General features: G+C 46.2%; 1 protein-coding gene across 7 annotated transcripts in view; it reads right to left on the reverse strand.

Moving 5' to 3' along the window:
- Positions 1 to 6,551: 6,551 nt before the first annotated feature.
- Srgap2 (SLIT-ROBO Rho GTPase activating protein 2) overlaps positions 6,552 to 18,899 on the reverse strand; it is a 218,821-nt gene continuing 206,473 nt past the window's right edge. For 3 of the 7 annotated variants that reach the window (XM_075987879.1, XM_075987877.1, XM_075987878.1), the window contains exons 21-23: positions 16,715 to 16,861; positions 12,634 to 12,958; positions 6,552 to 9,704 (exon numbers count right to left, since the gene is read on the reverse strand). In XM_075987879.1, the coding sequence (XP_075843994.1) occupies positions 9,321 to 9,704; positions 12,634 to 12,958; positions 16,715 to 16,861 (856 nt within the window). In that variant the 3' untranslated portion in view covers positions 6,552 to 9,320. Of the gene's footprint in view, positions 9,705 to 12,633; positions 12,959 to 15,630; positions 16,069 to 16,714; positions 16,862 to 18,899 lie in introns of those variants that run through there. The other 4 variants (XM_075987880.1, XM_075987883.1, XM_075987882.1 and 1 more) reach the window with 2 other exon arrangements.

Genomic DNA, 18,899 nt, shown 5'->3' on the forward strand with positions numbered 1-18,899 from the left:
CTCTCCCCACCTCTTTCCCTCCCTTCCTCTCTCTCTCTTAAAGAGACAGGCAGCTCAGCCGCTGCCACACACACCTCCACCCCACAGCAGGAAAGGGAAAGAGGATGCTGTAAGTTGTCAAGTGGAAGCCTTAGGACCCTTGTCTGAGCCACAGAAAAGTCAGCAACTGAGGTTGGGGCTTCTGTGACAGGCCACTGAGTGCTGTGCTGGTATCTTTGGCAGGGGAATTCAGGGCTCTGCTTAAAATCAACTAAAGACGTGAAATAAGTTAACCAAGTTGAAAATTGCCTAGAAAGGCCCAAGATCTGTGCTTGGCCTCTCCCAGAAGCTGGACAGGGTTTGTCTTCCTTACAGCCTACAAGAACAAGCACACACCCAGGTCATAGCCTCTGCTTCAACTGACCTCACACACAGCCACACAGCCAACCCCCCCCACCCCCTCCCCTGCAGGGGGAGCTTTCTGACCACAGCCAGAAGGTTGTCTTTAGGATGTGTGGATGGCAGAGGATGTAGTATCTGGTAAACTCTGGAAGAATGGGAAGTGATTTTCAGACCACGTTGGATAGAATCAAGTCTTACATACCTTTAGTAATTTGCCTGTGATTTGCCACTTTCTCGGCCATAACCCCGTGCCCTAGATATCCTGGGAAGCTGGAAGGGGTCTGTGCTGCTCTGGTCAGCTCTGAGTGGGCAGTTGGATGAGTGGTTAAAACCAGGAAATTCCATGTTTCTCTAGAATGTTGGTGGGACTTTCCCCTGGCCACACCTGATTTCCTGCCAGCCCCACCCCATCAGAGGGAGGAGAGGCAAGAACAGGCCCCAAGCTTGTTGCCTTGGCTGATAGATTTACCTGATAGTAGCCTGACAGCTAGAGGCCCTGAAGTGGCTTCTCACAGCAGGGTCAGGAGGGGCATCCCTGAGGGCTCCACACTCCGGCTTGTGTGTCACAGGTCTCTACCTGACAAAAGCACAGGGGACCTGTACTTGCTGATCACCCAGGGCTTGGAGAGGACAGAAGCACTTGCTTTCTCTAGCAAATCACTTAGCTGCTGCTGCAGGAGTCTCCTACCCTCTAGCAAGGTGACTCCTTTCAATGTGGCTGCTCCATCAGTCTAGAGCAGTGCTTTCTCCACTGTCCTAAGGCTGCCACCCTTTAATACAGTTCCTCATGTTGACTCCAACCGTAACATTTTGTTGTTACTTCATAACTGTAATTTTGTTACTGTTATGAATTATAATATAAATCACCTGACATACAGGACATCTGATATGTGAACCCCCAAAGGGGTCACAACCCACACATTGAGGACCACTGGTCTAGAAAGCCATCTGAATGACTTTCATGATCGGAGTACCCCTCTGGCCCCCCAGGGATACTGTTTTGGCCATTGAGGTTTACAGAATCACCTGCCTATCCTGAAGGCTGCTCACTTTCCCTGACTAGCCTAATTAATCTCTTTTCCTCAGGGACTTTCACATCTTCTAACACAAGAATCAAGCCTAGCATCTCCCATGAAACAGGCCCGGTGTGCTCAGGGCAGAAAAGGAGAGGCCTAGACATCTTATCCCAGAGATGTGGGGTGCTGGACAAGGTGGTGAATACAAGGAGATACATACTAAGGAAACAGTGGCTTTGTGGACCTCGACGGGCAGCAGGGAAGGGCTGTCAGGCTTGCTGGGTGCTCAGAGTTAGGCAGAAAAGGGGAACTAGTTCAAGCATAGGAAGCAGGGGCAGAGGTGCTGAAGCATGACAAAAGCATGGATAGTTCAGGGCCTTGTACTTGGGATGCTAGGGAGAACCAGCAAGGCAAAACTGCGCTGCTAACATGGTACTTTACCAGCAGATTCTGGGAGGAAACTTCCTTGGTGTGGACAAAATAGAGGACTGTCCTGCCCACTGTATGGAAAGTTCAGGAGCCTGGAGAGAAGAGGACGTCCATATGGAGCCTTGCTACATCTTCCCAGGCCCAAGGAATCATAGAAGTAGTGGCAATCCAAAGGCAGCATAGGGACCAGAGGTGTGTGTGTGTGTGTGTGTGTGTGTGTGTGGCAACTCTGGGGAAAAAAACCCCTCATGTCTGCTACTGATGGAGGCTGGTGTGGTAGAAAAGGCCGCTACATCATCATCAAAGCCACCTCCTAAAAAGAACTTCTCATTTAACCTTTCTCATAGGATTGGTATAAAACAAAGAGATGACATACTTGGTTCCCAGTGGGTTTGGAATAGGTATTATTTTGGGCAGAGTGGCACATCTGTGGTTCCAGCTTCCAGCAAGGCTGAAGCAGGCGGTTCATTTGAGCCTAGTAATTCAGAGTCAGCCTAAATAGGGCAACCAAGCTAGAGCTGGGAGTGTAGCTAAGTAGTAGTACAATTCAGCATGCACGAGGCTGAGATTCCATACCCATTAGTAGCTGCTGCAACCCCCTGCACACACACATTGCTTTCCAGTACCTTAAAAGTAGGAAAGAATTGGGGCAGGGAGGTATTTGTGTGTAGGCTTGTTTATAGGGCTGGGTACTGGCTGTACTTAGTCACAGAGGCTAAATGACAAAACCTCGGAGCCTACAGCTAATTGACACCTTCGTAAGTCAACTCTGACCAGGAGTTTTGGTGCAGGGGGTTCAAACACTACAGTCAGAACTAGTACTCTTTCTCTTCCCAAGCAATGGGAAAGGGGCTGTGGGTGCACTATCCAGGCCCCCAAGGGACCTGGTCCTTGTGCAATTATCTGTCATGTCACAGTCTAATCTGGAAGTATGTTTCCTTAAGACCCCACCTTCAATTTAGCCGAACTGAAAGAAACAATTGAAAGTGAGTTCATTCCTCAACAGCCACTGCCTGTCTATGCCTACCCTGGTATCTGCTGTTCCTTCTGAGACAGGATCATGTGTCCCTTCTGCTGGCACTGCCATCTCTCCTCGGGCTATGCAACTCAGCTGTCCCTCCAGACTGTCTCTCCTGGGTCTGCCCGCAGAGCGAGCAAATGTGCCTCCACTCTGTCTGTCTGTAGAACAAACCCTGGCCCTTGACTCCTCTGGATGCTCCCAACTCTCGGAGCTGCTGGGTCTTCCTTCTCTGCTGCCTAGTCCACTCTAGTAAGATTTTATTTCCCATCTGCAGGAAAATCCTTTCCTTTTGTTTACTTTTTTGAGGCAGGATCTCTCTATGTACCAAGAAGTCTCATCCCCAGCCCCTCACCCCCTTTTTTCTTTTGAGACAGGGTACCTCTAAATAGTCCTGGCTGCCCTGGAACTTGATAGGTACACCAGGATGACCACAAACTCACAGGATCTTCCTGTCTTTGCCTCCCAAGTGCTTGGATTAAAGGTGTGCTCCACCATGCCCAGCAAAAAATGCTTCCTTTCACACCAGCCTTGCCTCATCCCCATGTCACTGGCCATTTAGCAAGTTGGTCCCTCCCTTTGTCAAGTGCTTCCTTTTCCTGGTTGCTGTGGTGTATTCCCTTTTGCCACCTAGGTGCTGGGCTAACTCCATCTTTTTTTTTTTTTTTTTTTTTGGATCCTTCTTTACCAGATTTCCCCATTCCATCTACACTTCACATCAGAAATCTCAGTTTGAAGTCAACTCTTACATCTTCCCACTTGTGTATCTTTTGGTCGTCTCAGCATGGCCTGCTTAAGCAGAAATCTTCATTTTCCATGTTTGATTTCAGACCACAATGGCCTTCCCCCTTTAAAAATGGAGTCTTATATTGCCAAAGTTGGCTCTAAGCTGTGATCTTGTTGCCTCAGCTAATGTGTATCTGGAACTACTGCACATGTCACACAGCTCCAAAATGGCCTTTCTTGTCCAACCCAGCATCATTTCACATTTACTTATTTTGCTTTTCTTATGTTGGGTAGGAAACAAGCTCTACTGCCTGTTTTTCCTGCTCAGCTCAGCGCTTGAATAGACAAAGTCGGTTATTAACTAATTGATTCTTTGCCACATGTAATATAGGGTTAGCTTCTGAGTCAAAGGAAACTTCCTGTCACTGTGGCAGCTCATGCTTGGAAACCCCAGCACTCAAGAGGCTAAAGCAGGAGGATGTGAATACGCCATGAAATCCTTTCTCACCTACCTTCCTAGAAAAATGGGATCTATAAATGGATAATCCTAAATCCATACTCACCCGGTCTCTTGTTTTGGTTCCCATTCAGTTGAAACGCATTTATGTATTGGCTGTTCACTGCTTCCATCAACGTCCCATCAGAATATATATGGAAGAGGACCTCAAAGGCATAACCTTGGCTGTAGGATTCTCTAAAAGCATCTTTGGTGCTTTGCTCACAGCTTAAGAGCTGGCTCCATCTGAGCAACTCTGTGGTTCCAGGGATCTCTTCACATACTGCTGCCAGGGTGAGACCCTGGACCCAGGGTGGCAGAACAGTTTCAATTCTGACTTGCCTCAGGTAACAGTGCTGCATGAGCATCATTAACAGAGAGAGAGAAGACAAGCTGGTAGAGCAAGAAGACGCTGAATACCAGGGACATAGCAGACAAACAGGAAGGTGTCCGTGCTAGGGCTGGGGTAGGAACCCCTGTGTTACCACTGAACACAGGCAATGCCAATAAAAGGCTTGACTTATCCTCAGAGATATCTGGTATTATATTACGCTCCCTAAAAACAAATGTTGGCCCCAGGCTTTGAAGAATTTATTCTAATTTGTTACCTCCCTTGGTATTTTGTTGCTTTTGATAACTAGGTATTTATTCATTACAAATGTCCACATTGCACAAGACTTGTGCAAATGTAAGCCAGACCAAATCCCAGCACAGAGAGGGGAGTGGGCATGAAGTCTCACTCCTAGCAGAGGAGTTATTAGCAGTTGTGAGCAGCTGGAAAGGGAGGGTCAATGCTCTCTAAGAGTGTGTCCCCTGATAAGAAGACTATGCTCCAGTAGAAGGTCACATATCTAAGACTATTTGGGCAGCACTAATCAGCCTTGAAGGAGGGAGCAAAGCTGGGTGGGTACGGAAGGGGGGGGTGAGTCTGGGAAGAACTAGAGGAGGATAAATAAGATCAAAACATGTTTTATGAAATTCTCAAAAAAATTAAATATGTATGTACCTATGTATGCATACACACTTGTCCTTACTTGGGATAGGAAGGCAGCTTACAGTGTGAGAGGTTAAATAGCCCCACACAAAACATGAGCTGTGTGCATAATGGGACCAAGTACTAAGCTGTTGCTCATATACCATCAAAAAGGGAAGATAAGGACAACTGTGCTATTTAAAAAATTATGCAACATCTTAAAAAATAATTCTGATGCTGGCTGTGATGGTGCACATCTTTTGTCCTAGCATCTGGGAGGCAGAGGTATGTGGATCTACGTGAGTTTGAGACCAGCCTGGTCTACAAAGCAAGTTCCAGGACAACTAGGGCTACACAGAGAAATGCTGTCTCAGCAAAAAAAAAAAAGTTTTCAAGGGCATAGTGGGACACACTTTTAATCCCAGCACTCCGGATGTGGAGGCAGGTAGATCTCTGAGAATTTGAGACCAGCTCTGGTCTACAGAGTGAGTTTTGAGATAGCCAGGGCTAGAAGGGGAGACCCAGTCTTAAACAAGCAAACTGTGTATGTGTAAGTGTATGTAGATGTACACCACAGACACATGCACTCTGCAGACTCAGCTTTCTCACTCAGAAGTGAAGCTTCCAAGAGACAAGTTTTGTGTTTCAGTACATGACTGGCTGACCTCATTGCTTTGGGCTTCAGGTAACATATCATGGCAGGCACACGTGGTAGGGCAATCAGCAATATTGTATGAACTCTACCCTCAAGCTCACTTTCTACCAAAGCACAAAGCATCTCTAAGGGAGAGGATGCATTCCTGTATCTTCCACCCCATCAGCAGCAAGGCATGTTGGTCAGAACTTCTTCCAGATACAGGGGATGGCCAAGGGCAGACTGACTCAGAGATGTAGCTGTGAAAGACAAAGAACCATTGGCAGGGGCTGGAGAGATGGCTCAGCAGTTAAAAGTACTGGCTGTTCCTGCACAGGACTGGGGTTCAGGTCTCAACAGCCACACAGTGGCTCACAACTGTCTGTAACTTCAGTTCCATGGGGATCTTATGCCCTCTTCTGACCTCTGTGGTACTGCACGCATGTACTGCACAGACAAACTTGAAGGCAAAACAGCCATGCACACTAAGCACAAATGGTAAATCTTCAAATACAGAACCACCTGGCCACCCTTAGTCGTAGCTGGCAAAGTTTCCAACCAGCTTTATAGGTTTCAGTCTTTTAAGTGGGAAATCTGATCATAAAGACAGAAATGAACAGTCCTTATTAAAAACAAAAGGCAGGTTCTGTTAAGGAAGTTCTTATGGCCACAGACTGTCAACAGTATGCTAGAAGACTTCCTACAAAACCTCTGAGGTACCACACAGGGCCAAGAGGAGCCAATGGCACAGAGGGCAAGAGTAGCCAAGAGAAGCCAAGGTCACCTTGTTCCTCCTGTGGCCAGGTGTGGGCTCTGTTAGCACAGTTTTGACTCAGTTCTTTCAGGGAGTGGGGAAAGGGAGATGACCTGCAGCAGCGGAACCTAAAAACGTATTTTATTCTGAAGTTGTGCTTTGGATTTTCCCCCAATCCAACATCGGCTGAGTGAGTCTTAGGTTCACACAAAGCATCTTCAAGCATAGATACAATATTCCAGTTATCAACACCATTTTAAAGAACAGACCATTTTACACAAATGTGACATACAAATCAGACGCCACCACATTGCAGCTCCCTGGAAGATCTATGTTCTCTTCTGAACCGAAGTCCATGCACACCAGCCCTTCCAGTGGTCTGTTCATCCTGGTGCTGGAGGATGTCTCATCTCCTTGGGGACAGACAAGGGTGGCCCGAGGGGCTGGCAAAGACCAGCATTTCCAGTTTATAAGCTGCTGGTGGCAAACTCCTCTACTTTCCAAACTGGGATGCTGGCATCCCCACCCCACTTTTCTTCCCCAAAGACTGAGTCCACACCAGGGAAAGGATCCATGCCACGAGGGGCAGAGCAGGGCTCTTGGAAGCATCATGCTGGTTTCAGGCAAGCCTATCTGAGGAAGGCTAGTTGCCCAAGGCCTTGAGTGGCCGGCTCCTTTTGGCTTTTGGGTGTAAAAATCACAGTGTGCAACCTCAATTCCAGTTGAAGTGAGCTCTGCTGAGAAGGACTCTCCTCCTATTGGTTCCTACTCCTTTTAATAGGACCATCTCACAGGCGTCAAAAGCACCAGAGATAAGGAAGACAGTGAGGCTCCCAGAGTTGGGGTCAGTAGGGAACCACTTGTACACTGTCCAGTTCATTATGCAAATCAGCAGATGGACATTGACCAAAGGGATGACAAACACAAAAATGTACAGGACTAAAAGAGAAGGCAAGAACAAAAGAACAGACCCACAGTATGGCCTTTAAGAAGCTCCACTTTTACCTTCTTAGAGAGTAGTGTCCTGGAGAGAGGATACAGGGCAGGCTGGAAGCGTCTTATCACTTAGATCAAGAGGAATGTAAGGGCGGGAGATCATTTCAGCAAGGAAACAGATCCTTGGGTCTGAAAGCCCCCCTTGGCTCAGGAGCAGTACAAGCCCAGGTCATTAAAAAGAGCAGTGAGAACCAGGCAGGCCAAGGACCTAGGGGTGTCCCTTGCAGTCTGACTCACTCACCTCTCTAGTCTCGCTGGTGGTGCAAGTTACTCTTCTCATTAGTGACTCCTTCAGGCTCCCCATTTCCTTCACACAGAGAGAAACATCCACCGCCTTCTAAAGTTCCTACTACCAACTGCACATATTGGTCCAAAAGGATTTCTTCTAGCCCAAAGCTAAGAACATTCAGATTTTCCAACCTGAATGGAAACCCACCATCTCTTGAACTACAGAAAAACAATCAAGTTAAACAAAAGAAGAGCTTTCAAACCAGAAACCAGAGAAGAGTGAGCCTGAGCTTCAAGGAGCTGTTGTAGCACATGGGCCTGAACCATGACTTCCAAGACCTAGTGCTCTTGGGGAAACATGAGGAGAGGAGTGGGTGTTCGAGCCCCAGGCTTGCAAGTTGGCTAGAGCATTCCATGGTAGCTCATCGGAAGCAGCCAAAGGCAGGTCACAGAAAGCATTTAATTCTTTACTTTTTTAAAATTCTGGTTTTGGAAAAATAATTTGGACTTTGTAGGAGGGTCAAAGTTCCCTTAGTTGACCTTACTTGGGTAAGCAAACAAACAAAAAAACAATCTCAAAGTCCAGGGTCTCTAGATTGAATGAGGGTTTTCCAAGCCCCAGTCCATCTCTAGAGACAGCCTTATAAAAAACTAAGCCAAGAGGTAAACTTGTAATAGTTTTAATCTGGGAACAATTTGTGGATGAGCAGAGAGCAACTTAGATTTCTTTAATAGGATAGTGAATTTTAAAAGTTCTAAATGCCAAAAAAGGTGGGAGGAAGAGGACCCATTTCCTACCCTTCTCAAACCTGCCATAAACATAATAAAACTTGAAGACTTTTTACTCTAAAAGGAACTAGCTATAAAACTGTCTTATATTGGAAGACATCTTAAATGGAAAATGGTGTGTCAAAGACAAAGACAAGAACTGAAGAAAAGACTATATGTTCAGAAAAACCTTTAAAAGCTCCTTAATAAGACTGGGCTGTCCTTCTACAGAATGGAACAGAGCAAATGAGAAAACCAGTGATCAGCTCACGGCAAGAGGAAGAAGACAATCCCCACCCCACATCAGATCACAGGACTGACCCATTCTGCTAAATCTCTATGAGGACAACAGAGACTCCTGGTGGCTTCTCTGTGAAATGCCACAACAACAAAGACCAGAGACCAGAAAAACCTCTGTTGTGTATGCATGAGCGTGCATGCGCACAAATATATATCTATAGAAAATGAAAACTGGGCTATATATGATTTTTCAAATTAGTACTCAAAACAAGATGCCACTGAAAGCTAGGTGACTGCGACCAACCATCTGGTCAAGATATCCTCTATGGTACGAAGGGGCAGAGACATAGGCCCATGTCCCATGTCTTGCCTTGGCAGATATCCTAGCAACCTGATCATGGAAAACTTGTTTCTGGCTAACCTAAGAACAGTATGTACTGTAGCTGGCTGGATTACAACAGAGGAGAGCAAAGAGCGGAGGGAAGGGCCAGGAAGGGAAAAGAAGTAACAAGGGCTTCATTCTCAAGGATTGGATAATGGGAAGGCTAATTCCTGTAAGAACAACTTAGAATCTAATTTTCAACTGAAGTCTCCAAGCTAGTTAAATAGGAAGATTTTAATAACAGTCAGTCTCCTTGTCTAGAACAATTAAGTTATACCCTCAGACAGTACAAGACTTGTCAGTGGACTGTGGGGAAGCTGATGAATTGACACCAGGGCTCGTGGCATTTGTTTTGGGGAAGACAGTTGGCTTGGGTCGTGTTGCTGGTGGTTTGACTGGAGCAGCCATCTTGACAGACTTGACAGGCCGGAAGGCGCAGGCAATGTCCCCAGCAGTACTGGCGCTGCGCTGGAAGGCAGGCTCAGGGTCCTTGAGGAGCTGAGTGTGCAGGGGGCTGGAGGGCTCAGATGTGGGGGCTACCACTGGGGAGGTCTTGAGGGGTTCCAAGGTGTCCAGGACCACATCAGGGGTGTGCTTAACACTGCTCTGCCGCTCTAGCTCTCGAAGCTCATTCAGGGCAGAGTTCATTGTTGCTTCAATATCCTGCAAAACAGGAAAAAGGAAGAAGTAAGTCAAACCAAGACAGATGTCCCCAAGGATCCTATTTCAACCAAATAGGCCAAGCCATGAAACCAAATATAAAATCCTTATTTTACTTGGCCAAAGTCCTTGAACATATGAATGTGCAGAATGTGGAGAAAGGGGACAGAGAGACTTTCATCATCGGGAATTTAGAAAGAGTAATTGATGACTCTGGACATGACAAGGCTGCTGCACACATCAACTCATACCATTTGTGGTTACCCTCACAGATCAAGCCAGCCACAATTCCAGCAGAAACTGGGGAGGGGCCTGAGGCCACACCTCTATCAGAGGAGCTACTGGCAGTTGATGGCTGCTGAGGAAGAGTCACTCACTTTGGGGACGGGGCTTCTGGTAGGTTGACCGTGCCCCAGTAAGTGGCCCTAGACATATGCATATATGGAAAGTATACAAACAAATATACTTCCCAAAAATATATAAATAAATAAATATATATGTTGAACTCAGGGAAGTATTTAAAAAGATAGTAACAAAAGGAAGACATGAGGTTGGGAGGAGGCATTAGAAGGAGTTGGAGGTAGTAGTGGATGACATGATCAAAATACATTGCATAAATATATTAAACTTAAAAACTAAAAAAAATATTAAAAAAGAAAAAGTAGCTGAGTATTTTCAACTTGAGTCCTTGGTTTTAGTGAGAGGTGCCGAATGTCTCTGATGAAATGACATATAATTAAATGGAGGGGAAAGGTAATGAGCACACAGAAATTGATGATGTAATTCTCTGTGTTTCTGTGTATGTTTGAAAGTGTACACAGTGAACAAATTTTACAAAGTGGTAAAGATCAAATATAATCTTTATTTTCTTGATTTCAAGGCCAATGGCTAAAGGGACTATTCCTTATTCCTTCCTTCACAAGAGCTAAGGAAGGTTCAGGAACCAAGCAAGTCCTTGAATATTTATCAGGACAATGCTTCAATTTTCCAGCACATCCAAGTGTGCAACTAGAAACCATTTCCTGCTACCCCGCACCATGAAAGGTAACCCAAGAGTGGCCAAAAGGGGGAGCCAAAGCCCATATAGGTAAGTTAGCATCTACAAACCAGGAGGTACTGAAGACTTTAGGAAAAACGGCAGCCCTAGTCCAGAGGCTCAAGACAGAACCAAAGCACCTTTGTAGGCAAGCATCCAGTTAGAGTGCCCAGCTTCCATACCCTCCCTGAAAACTTGTGTTTAATACTGTGCCCCACAGCCACCACAGGACTCCTCTTTGGGATCAAGAATACTTAAAGAGATTCTAAGTTTCAAGTAAGCCCCAGGCTCCTCACTCAGGGTTTCCTATCTGAGGCTTGTTATGTATGATAGTGACTCATTTTCATCAATCACTGTGGCATTTATTAGCCTTTCTTCCCCTCTCCTGCAATGCCAGGGATGGAACCCAGGAGTCTATACATGTTAGGCCAGCATTCTGAGCCTGCATCATGGAGCTACACTTGTGGGCTTCTCAAATCTTTTAGAATGCTCAGGAAGAACTCTATTTCCTGGCTCTGTCCTGTAATGCAGGTAGTATGTTCACAGTGTTAACACTTTGGTTAATGGCTGACCAAAAGAGGATCAAGGAGGATTCCCATGGTGTAAGGTAGATTGCTGTCAGGAACTTAAACAGGATAGAAGATGAGCAAAGCAAGACATCGCAGGCCCAGGGCTCACCACTGGACCTAACAGGTTTATCTCCAGAAGCAGAGCACCAACGAAACCAACAGAGACAATACAGAGCCTCTATTGCCCTTTCCAGATCACCCCGGAAGAAGAGGCGAGGAAAAGGACAAAAACAAGCCCTGAGTTCCTACCTGTTCTAATGAAAATTATATAGCTGGGAGAGACGTCTGAGAGAACTGCTTGGAGTGGCCCCAGTAGTTGGATGTTTAGAGGTCGAGTTGGGTTTCTAATATTTCATGGAAAACAGAGCCATCAATGTGGTGCAGATGAAAAGGAAGGTCCTGCAATCTGGGAGCTCATCTGCATTGTTACCTGGAACTTTGGGCTGGAAGCTTTCTAGTACCTGAGCTTCAAGCAACAAGAATACTTTGGGATCTTTAAGATAGAATCAGATGGTGGACTAATTACCTACAAGTATTAGAGATCAGCTTCATGAAATGGGGTGACAGGGATGGACAGAGAAATAGGACCTGGCCTATATTTGAGTCTTAGCTTCACTAAAGTTGACTATTGTGTTTCCATCATCTATCTGTCTGTCTGTCTCCATCTGTCTACCTACCCATATATCTACCTGTCTATCCATCTAATTTTTCATGGTGTTCTATGTGCAGAGGCCAGAGGAAGATGTCAGGCATCCTCTTCTAGTGCTCTCTACCTTACTGTAGAGACTATTACTAAATCTGAAGCTTGTTATTTTGGCTAGGCTGGCTGGCTGTTCAGCAAGCTCTAGGAATCTGCCTGCCTTTAATTCCCAACTCTGAGATTACAGGCATAGAAGGTTAAACTAGTCTTTTATGTGGGTGCTGTGGATTTGAATTCAGCTCATCTTGCTTGTGTAGCAAGTGTTCTTATCTACTGGGCCATCTCCCCAGACCCTACCTTAGTGTCTTAACACATGAAACTTGAACTAATGGACCTTAATCAAAATATTCTTAACTGCTGTCTTTAAAAGTCAACAGCTGGTAAACAGAACACGAATAAGAAGATAGAATTCTATTAATTCCCCTTTCAGGTTTTGTTGGGGAGACAGGGATAGGCAGACTGCTCAGTAAGCTGTCTTGGCAGGTTCACATGTACGGTACTTGCTACACCCTCTAAAGAACATACAGAGGATTGGGCTGTTATAAGTTCTGTTGATTAGCTGGGGCTGCTCTGAGTGTAACTGATGAGTGCAGACTTCTTACTTATTGTCCAGGGCCCCTCAGTTACCTGTGCAATGACTTCGGGGTCCATGGGTCGATGGTTATTGAAGCTTTTTGACCTTCCTGCAGTGGCAGTCTTCCGGATCTGTGGACTGTCCAGCCGGTTCTTCAGGGATGAATGGCGGCTGATTGAGTTGAGGTTCCCATGGCCGCTGATGGAACACTTATCTGGCCCTTCCTTGGGGAGATTCTGGCTCAGGATGGGCTGAGAGGATGGCCGGCAGCTAGCCCCCACCCCCGGGGAGGAGGAGTCAGTCAGAGAACTGCCCAGCCCATGGTTGTCACTCCGAAAAGCTTTTCTGATGTTCCCAGATTCTGGACGCTTCCTTTGCCTTCAACAAACAGAAATGGCATCTGATCAGGAAGCCCTGGGTCCAAGGGAGCTAGGATGGTGACAGAGGTGCAGAGGCTGGCACCTGGGACATCTAAAGAAAGTCACACAGAATACCCTATTTCTTCAGTTTTTCTTTCTCTTGTTTTCTCTATGGATCGGTTCCCTCCAGCCCCCTACTTGGGCAAAGGTGAAATGAATACTTACTTGGTGGTTGTGAGCTTTGAGTTCTAAACATATAAGATGCTGTCAGAAAAAAAATTGCCTGTTCAAGAGAAAGTTTCTAATGGGATAAAGATTCATGAAAAGACCCACTCCATTGCCTGCCTAAACAGAAACCCAAGCCCCAGGTGAGAAAGTTTCACCGTCACCAAGGAGGAGAGAACTGCTGGAAACAGGAGTTAACTTCCCCAAATTTCAGTTTGCTCAACTGTATTATAGCAAGCCTGTCAACATCTGAGCTCTGGCAAAAAGCTATTTCTTGTTCATAGACATGGAAGAGATTTTTCAAGAAACTGCAGTGGCACAGAGGACTCATCATGTGCCTAATCTTAGGGTAGAAAGGGTACAACTCCTAAGTCACCCAGCCCTGGGCCAATTTATTTCATACCACAAAGGCTCTGAAATGACCCTGTGATGGGATGATTGTAGTTGGGTCCTAGCTATACGGGTACTGTTTACTACTGAATAATTTTATTTTTTTGAACCAGATTTTAAAGGACCTCAATTAAGATGTCATCAAGCTGCTAGTTCAGATAGCAGCTGTGTAGCTCTGATATTGAATCTACTGAGGAAGATGGGCTGAGTTGGGATCAGCATGGTAGTGGTAGGGCTGCAGACTGGGGGCCATCTCTGAAGCATAGCTAATGTCTTAAGTCAGTTCTTGTGCTGCTTACAGCTGAGGTCTGCTTTATCTTTCTAGGGCCAGTAGGGTGTGGCCCAGCAGCCTCTCCATGAATGTGGCTGCTAGGCAGGTCCTAGCCATGTGAGTCAGCCATTCTCAACCAGAAAGAGGATGATCTTTAGTTTCGGAAGGCCCTGCTGCCATGAGCCGTCCTTTGTGAAGTTTCCCACGGCACTAGTACCTTCAACTACAGACAGAAGAGATTCCTCCTTCACATCTTCCTTCGGTGCTTCCATACGCCAGCTTTTCAGTTACCTCCATATGGTCTTTTGCCTTGCCAGACTCTGAGCTCTCAACAGCTAGCACTGATGCTTGGCACAAAGCAGATGGTTAATATAGGATGTGGGATTAAATTCAAACGTCACACCCTAAGAACTCTGCTGATTTCCTTTTTCCATTCAAGAATGGCTGACTCACAGATCAGAACTGCTGAGCAGGCAGACTTAGGGGACTGTGGTAGTGCCATCCCAGGCTCTATCTGGGGCACAAAGACGAGGAAGACAGAGAAGCTGATTACAAGGAGCTCAGCCAACTGAGATTAGAACAAAGTTCTCACCCAGGGCAGGAGTAGACTTCAGATGTGAATAATATTAAAAGGGCAGCGCGAGGAAGCAAGGAAGCTTCCTTTGGAGCACAGTCCAAGAGCTGAAGAACGGTTCTTTGAAAATGATGCTGAGAAGTGACTCCACAGTGGCCTGGAAGAGCTCAGTGAGGAATGTACATAGCAATCATTTTTCCCTTTCCAAAGATGTAATGGACTGTTTATATTTATGGGGGCATGTTCAATAAATGCAAGTACAGCCAAAAAAAACAAAACAAAGAGCTCAGCCTGGAGGAGGAACCAGGCACAGCACCGAGTACCAACAACTCAAGCCATTTTGGAATGCAGAATGAGGGTATTATTTTCAACCTCAAGGAACTCAGGGTGTCAGGAAGGCTTACCCAAATAGGGAACATTTAGATCGAGTCTTGGAGGCTGAGGAGGAGTTAATCAGATGAGAGGGCCCAGGAGGAGAGAGTTCTCCAAGGCAATCAGGAAACTCAAGTTTCATGGGAGCACTGTTCTGGAGGCAGCTGGGAGGTGGAAAGGCAGACTCATACTGAGGCTGTCACTCATACATTGACTGGCTGGTGCCTGGGAAAGCTTGAACAGATCATGTTGACATGGTTTGATTATGCTCTGTCCCCAGGAAATTCATCGTAAGAATCTTAATACCACCAAGCAAGGAGTTTAAGGGAACAACCTTGACTTTCTACCAGATGTTTTTAGCTTTTGTTCTCTGTAATTTCTTTGTAAAATGCTATCAAATATATGTTGACTTAAAATTTAATACCCAGGGATGAAGCTGCAGCTTGGCAGTAGAGTGCTCTGTCTGTATATGTGGCTTGCTGAGTTCTATCTCCAACACCATAAAAAACAAAAATAAAAGTGCCTAAATAAATATCTAACCTCCTCCCCTCCACTATCCATTCTTGGTTTTTGGCTTAATAAGCTCATAGCCTTGTGCTTGCAGGCTCGTAATTAACGCAGATTTGTATATAATGAAAAAAGTGTGATTAACGGCAGCTACTTTTTACTAGCCTGCCCTCCTAGCAGACTGGAGGGAAGTATAAAATCCTCAACTTGTCTGCTGGTCTGGATTAAATTATCCAGGAAGTGAGCTGAATAAACCAGATGAACTTGAGTGTGAAAGAGATAGGAAAGATCCATGTCCCCCAACCCCCTCTATTGTCTGGTTGGAAAAAAGCCAAGAGATCTGGCAACCTCATAGAGTTTAAAAACAATAAGCATCTTTTATTCTCCTTCCAGTCTCAGTGTCCAGAGGCTATGGTTAACAGGGTTTCAAAGTGCAAATCATTTCACCCCTCCAAAGTCGGAAGGAATACAAACTGTACGTCATCTCCAATCCATGTTCACCAGGAGTGCCTCGGGGCTTGTCATCCTCCTGGCACTGGGCCACAGTTCAGGGTCTGGCGGAAAGAGGTCTGTAGGACTTGGTGTCTGGCCCCTTGAGATGAGATTAGTTCTCCAATAGCCTGAGTGCCTCTTGGGGAGGCAGCAGCTCATGGGCGGGCGAACGAGGAATCCCTCTAGATAGCCAGCAGGTGTGGATGGAGTTAGAACCTCAGAATACTGCTAATGGCCACAATGAAAGCTGGGGTCAGAGTAAGCCTGCTGACAGGAGTGGGCATCTGCAGAAGGACTGCTAGGGAAGGATAATACACAGTGCTAAAGCAACAAGAAAAAATGAAAAGTGATTTCTGCTAGTGTGAAAAGGAGCAAAGGGTCACAGGATGGTTTAGGAGCTCAGGACAAAGCTTTCCTTGGGCTCAGTGCTCTTCCCTTTTCCATAGCCATGAATGTAGGATAGGAAGAACCAGATACATGACGTCTAAGTAAGCCCACCTGGTGGACAGTAGCCTGGTGGAAGACATATGAAATTCTGAATCTTCAGACAGACAAGGGTCAAAGAAGATACCAAATACTATTTGAATAAGAATTGGAAAAGTGAAGGCACTGATAAGAAATAGCACAAAACCAAGTTGCATAAGGTGGTCAAAGCTTTGATGAAGGTTTGGCTAAGACTGCCAGGAAGTCTGAGCAGACAGACACTGTGGAACAGACAGAGTACCACAGGATGACAACAGACAGCTGGAGGCTGGGCCTGCCCTCAGACCCACGTGAGCCTCCTTAGCCCCACCATCCACCTTGCAGCAGCAAACACATGGAGACTGTTAGGTTGGGGGAGCTGGGAGCCCTGCATTCAGCACAGGAGCAGGGTGGGTTAGGCCAGGGGTGAGGCTGAGTGAGTGAATCATTTAGGGGAGCAGAAAATGAAAAGCAGAGCTTACTTGTTGATGTTTGCAAGATAAATATCAGCTACATGACCCCCACTGGGACAGCTGGCCCCCGTTCTGGCTGTCACCTTTTCTTCAGGTGGCTCAGACATGACCTCAATCTCAGACTTGGGGCTGGACCTCTCCACGACACCATCCTCGCTGGGGCAGAAGGGACAGGTAGGTAGGGAAAAGGGAAAACAATAAAAAAGCAGTGTTAAATCAGCAAGATCCCCCCCCTCCTCCGCCGCCCTGGGACATACAGACAACCCCACACAGCTTGGAGGCAGCAGCAACCCCTGGTGGGGCTAATTTTGTGAACAGGGGCAAGGAAACCTGAGGGCCTTTGGAGAGTTGTGTAAATAAAAATAAAATAAATAACCCACTGAGTTCTATTTGATCCTCAGCTCCTCAGGAAAACTTGGCTAGGGACACCTGGATTCAAGGCATCTCATGGGGCGGCCATGAGGGAACCACCTCCTGGATAAGGAGGTGGAAGTCCAGGCTGTGTTTATCTGTGGTCCTGAGCACTGCTGGTAAGGACAGGAAGCTCTGGAGTAGCTCTGGAGGGAGAGCCAGCATTGAGGCAGGGTGTGGACACATGGCCACTGCTGTAGCACATCTAGCCTCGCTCAGAGTATCCAAGATGGTCCCAGGTTTCTCCACTGCTCTCCTTGCCCCTTTGGCTACTGATGACAAAGAAAGGCCCTTCTTCCTGACAATTCATCTTCTCTCGATCCCGTAGTGAAGATATAATGCTAAATTTGGGAGGGTTCTGTCCACGGACAGATTGCCACCAGCTTTGAGATGTTATTAACACAGGGAGGAATTCCCGGAAGAATGAGCCCAGGAGAGGCTGAGAGGGTGTAGACTCATTCAGGATATCAACCTTTAAAAAAATAATAGTAAGGGAAGGACTAAAAACAGCGAGAATGCTGTATCCTAAAGAAGTGTGTGAGGGCAGAGTTAGGGCAAAGGGACAAGGAGGCAAGTTTGGGTAGGCTACAAGGTTTACTACTTCCTGCCTAGGAGACATTGCTTCAAAGAGTGGGAACCAACACAGCCTATCTGTTAAGATCTCTAGAGTCCACTCTGGTTTCCCTGGTTCTCCAACATCCTTTTCCCTCTTTGCCTTACTTTTCTTTTTTCACCATGTTTTTTGAGCCAGATTTCTCCTAAAAAGTAACCTGTCAATTTTCATTTGCAGGTGGAAATTACTATCAATGGCTTAGTAGGTTGGGGTTTAGGTAGTTGTTTAAAAAGAAGCCAAGTCTGGTGGCTCATGCCTGTAAGCTTAGCATGGGGGAGGCTAAGGCAGTAGGACTGCTGTGAGTCATATATAGTGAGCTTAAGGCAACCTAGGTTACAGGTGAGACTATTGGCTGGTCTTCAGTCAACTTGACACAAGATAGAAGGAAGGAACCTCAACTGAGCCAAAAAGATCCTACTGGAGGGCATTTTCTTAATTAGTGACTGATTGGTGAGGGCCCAGTTCACTGTGGGTGGTGCTATCCATGGGATGTTGGTCTTGAATTCTGTAAGAAAGGCTGAGCAAGCCATTAGGAGTAAGCCAGTAAGCAGCACTCCTTCATGGCCTCTACATCAGCTCCTACCTCCAGGTTCCAGCCCTGTTTCCCATTCTGACTTCCTTAGTGATAGAAGTGTAAGCCAAATAATCACCCCTTTCCCCAAGTTGCTTTGGTCATAGTGTTTTGTCATAGCAATCATAACCCTAACTAAGACAGAGACCTTCTCTCAAAAAACAAAAATGCACACATGGAAGACAGAGAAGGCAGTGCGATGGTGGTGCACGCCCTTAATCCCAGCACTTAGGAGGCAGAAGCAGGTGGATCTCTGTGAGTTTGAGGCCAGCCTGGTCTACAGAGTGAGTTCCAGGAATCGCTTCAAAAGCTGCAGAGAAACCCTGTCTCATGAAACCAAAAAACCAAAGAAGCAAAAAACATGACCTTTCCAGAAAGGAAACAGGCATGGTCAAATTAAAAGTCCACACTATCACTCATAAGACAGAAATATAAATACTGACGGGCACATTTCTAAAGCAAATGAATTAAGGGGTAATTTAAAGGGAGGAGAGAAAGTGAGGAGACTGAGTTGCCGGGGTAGGGTGTTCTCCATGGAACTTTAAGCCTGCGAACCGTTTTGGGAATTAGTCTCCCTCATGCTCCTACAGTTCCAGAAT

This window comes from Microtus pennsylvanicus, chromosome 10, assembly GCF_037038515.1.
Source record: "Microtus pennsylvanicus isolate mMicPen1 chromosome 10, mMicPen1.hap1, whole genome shotgun sequence".
NCBI lineage: Eukaryota > Metazoa > Chordata > Mammalia > Rodentia > Cricetidae > Microtus > Microtus pennsylvanicus.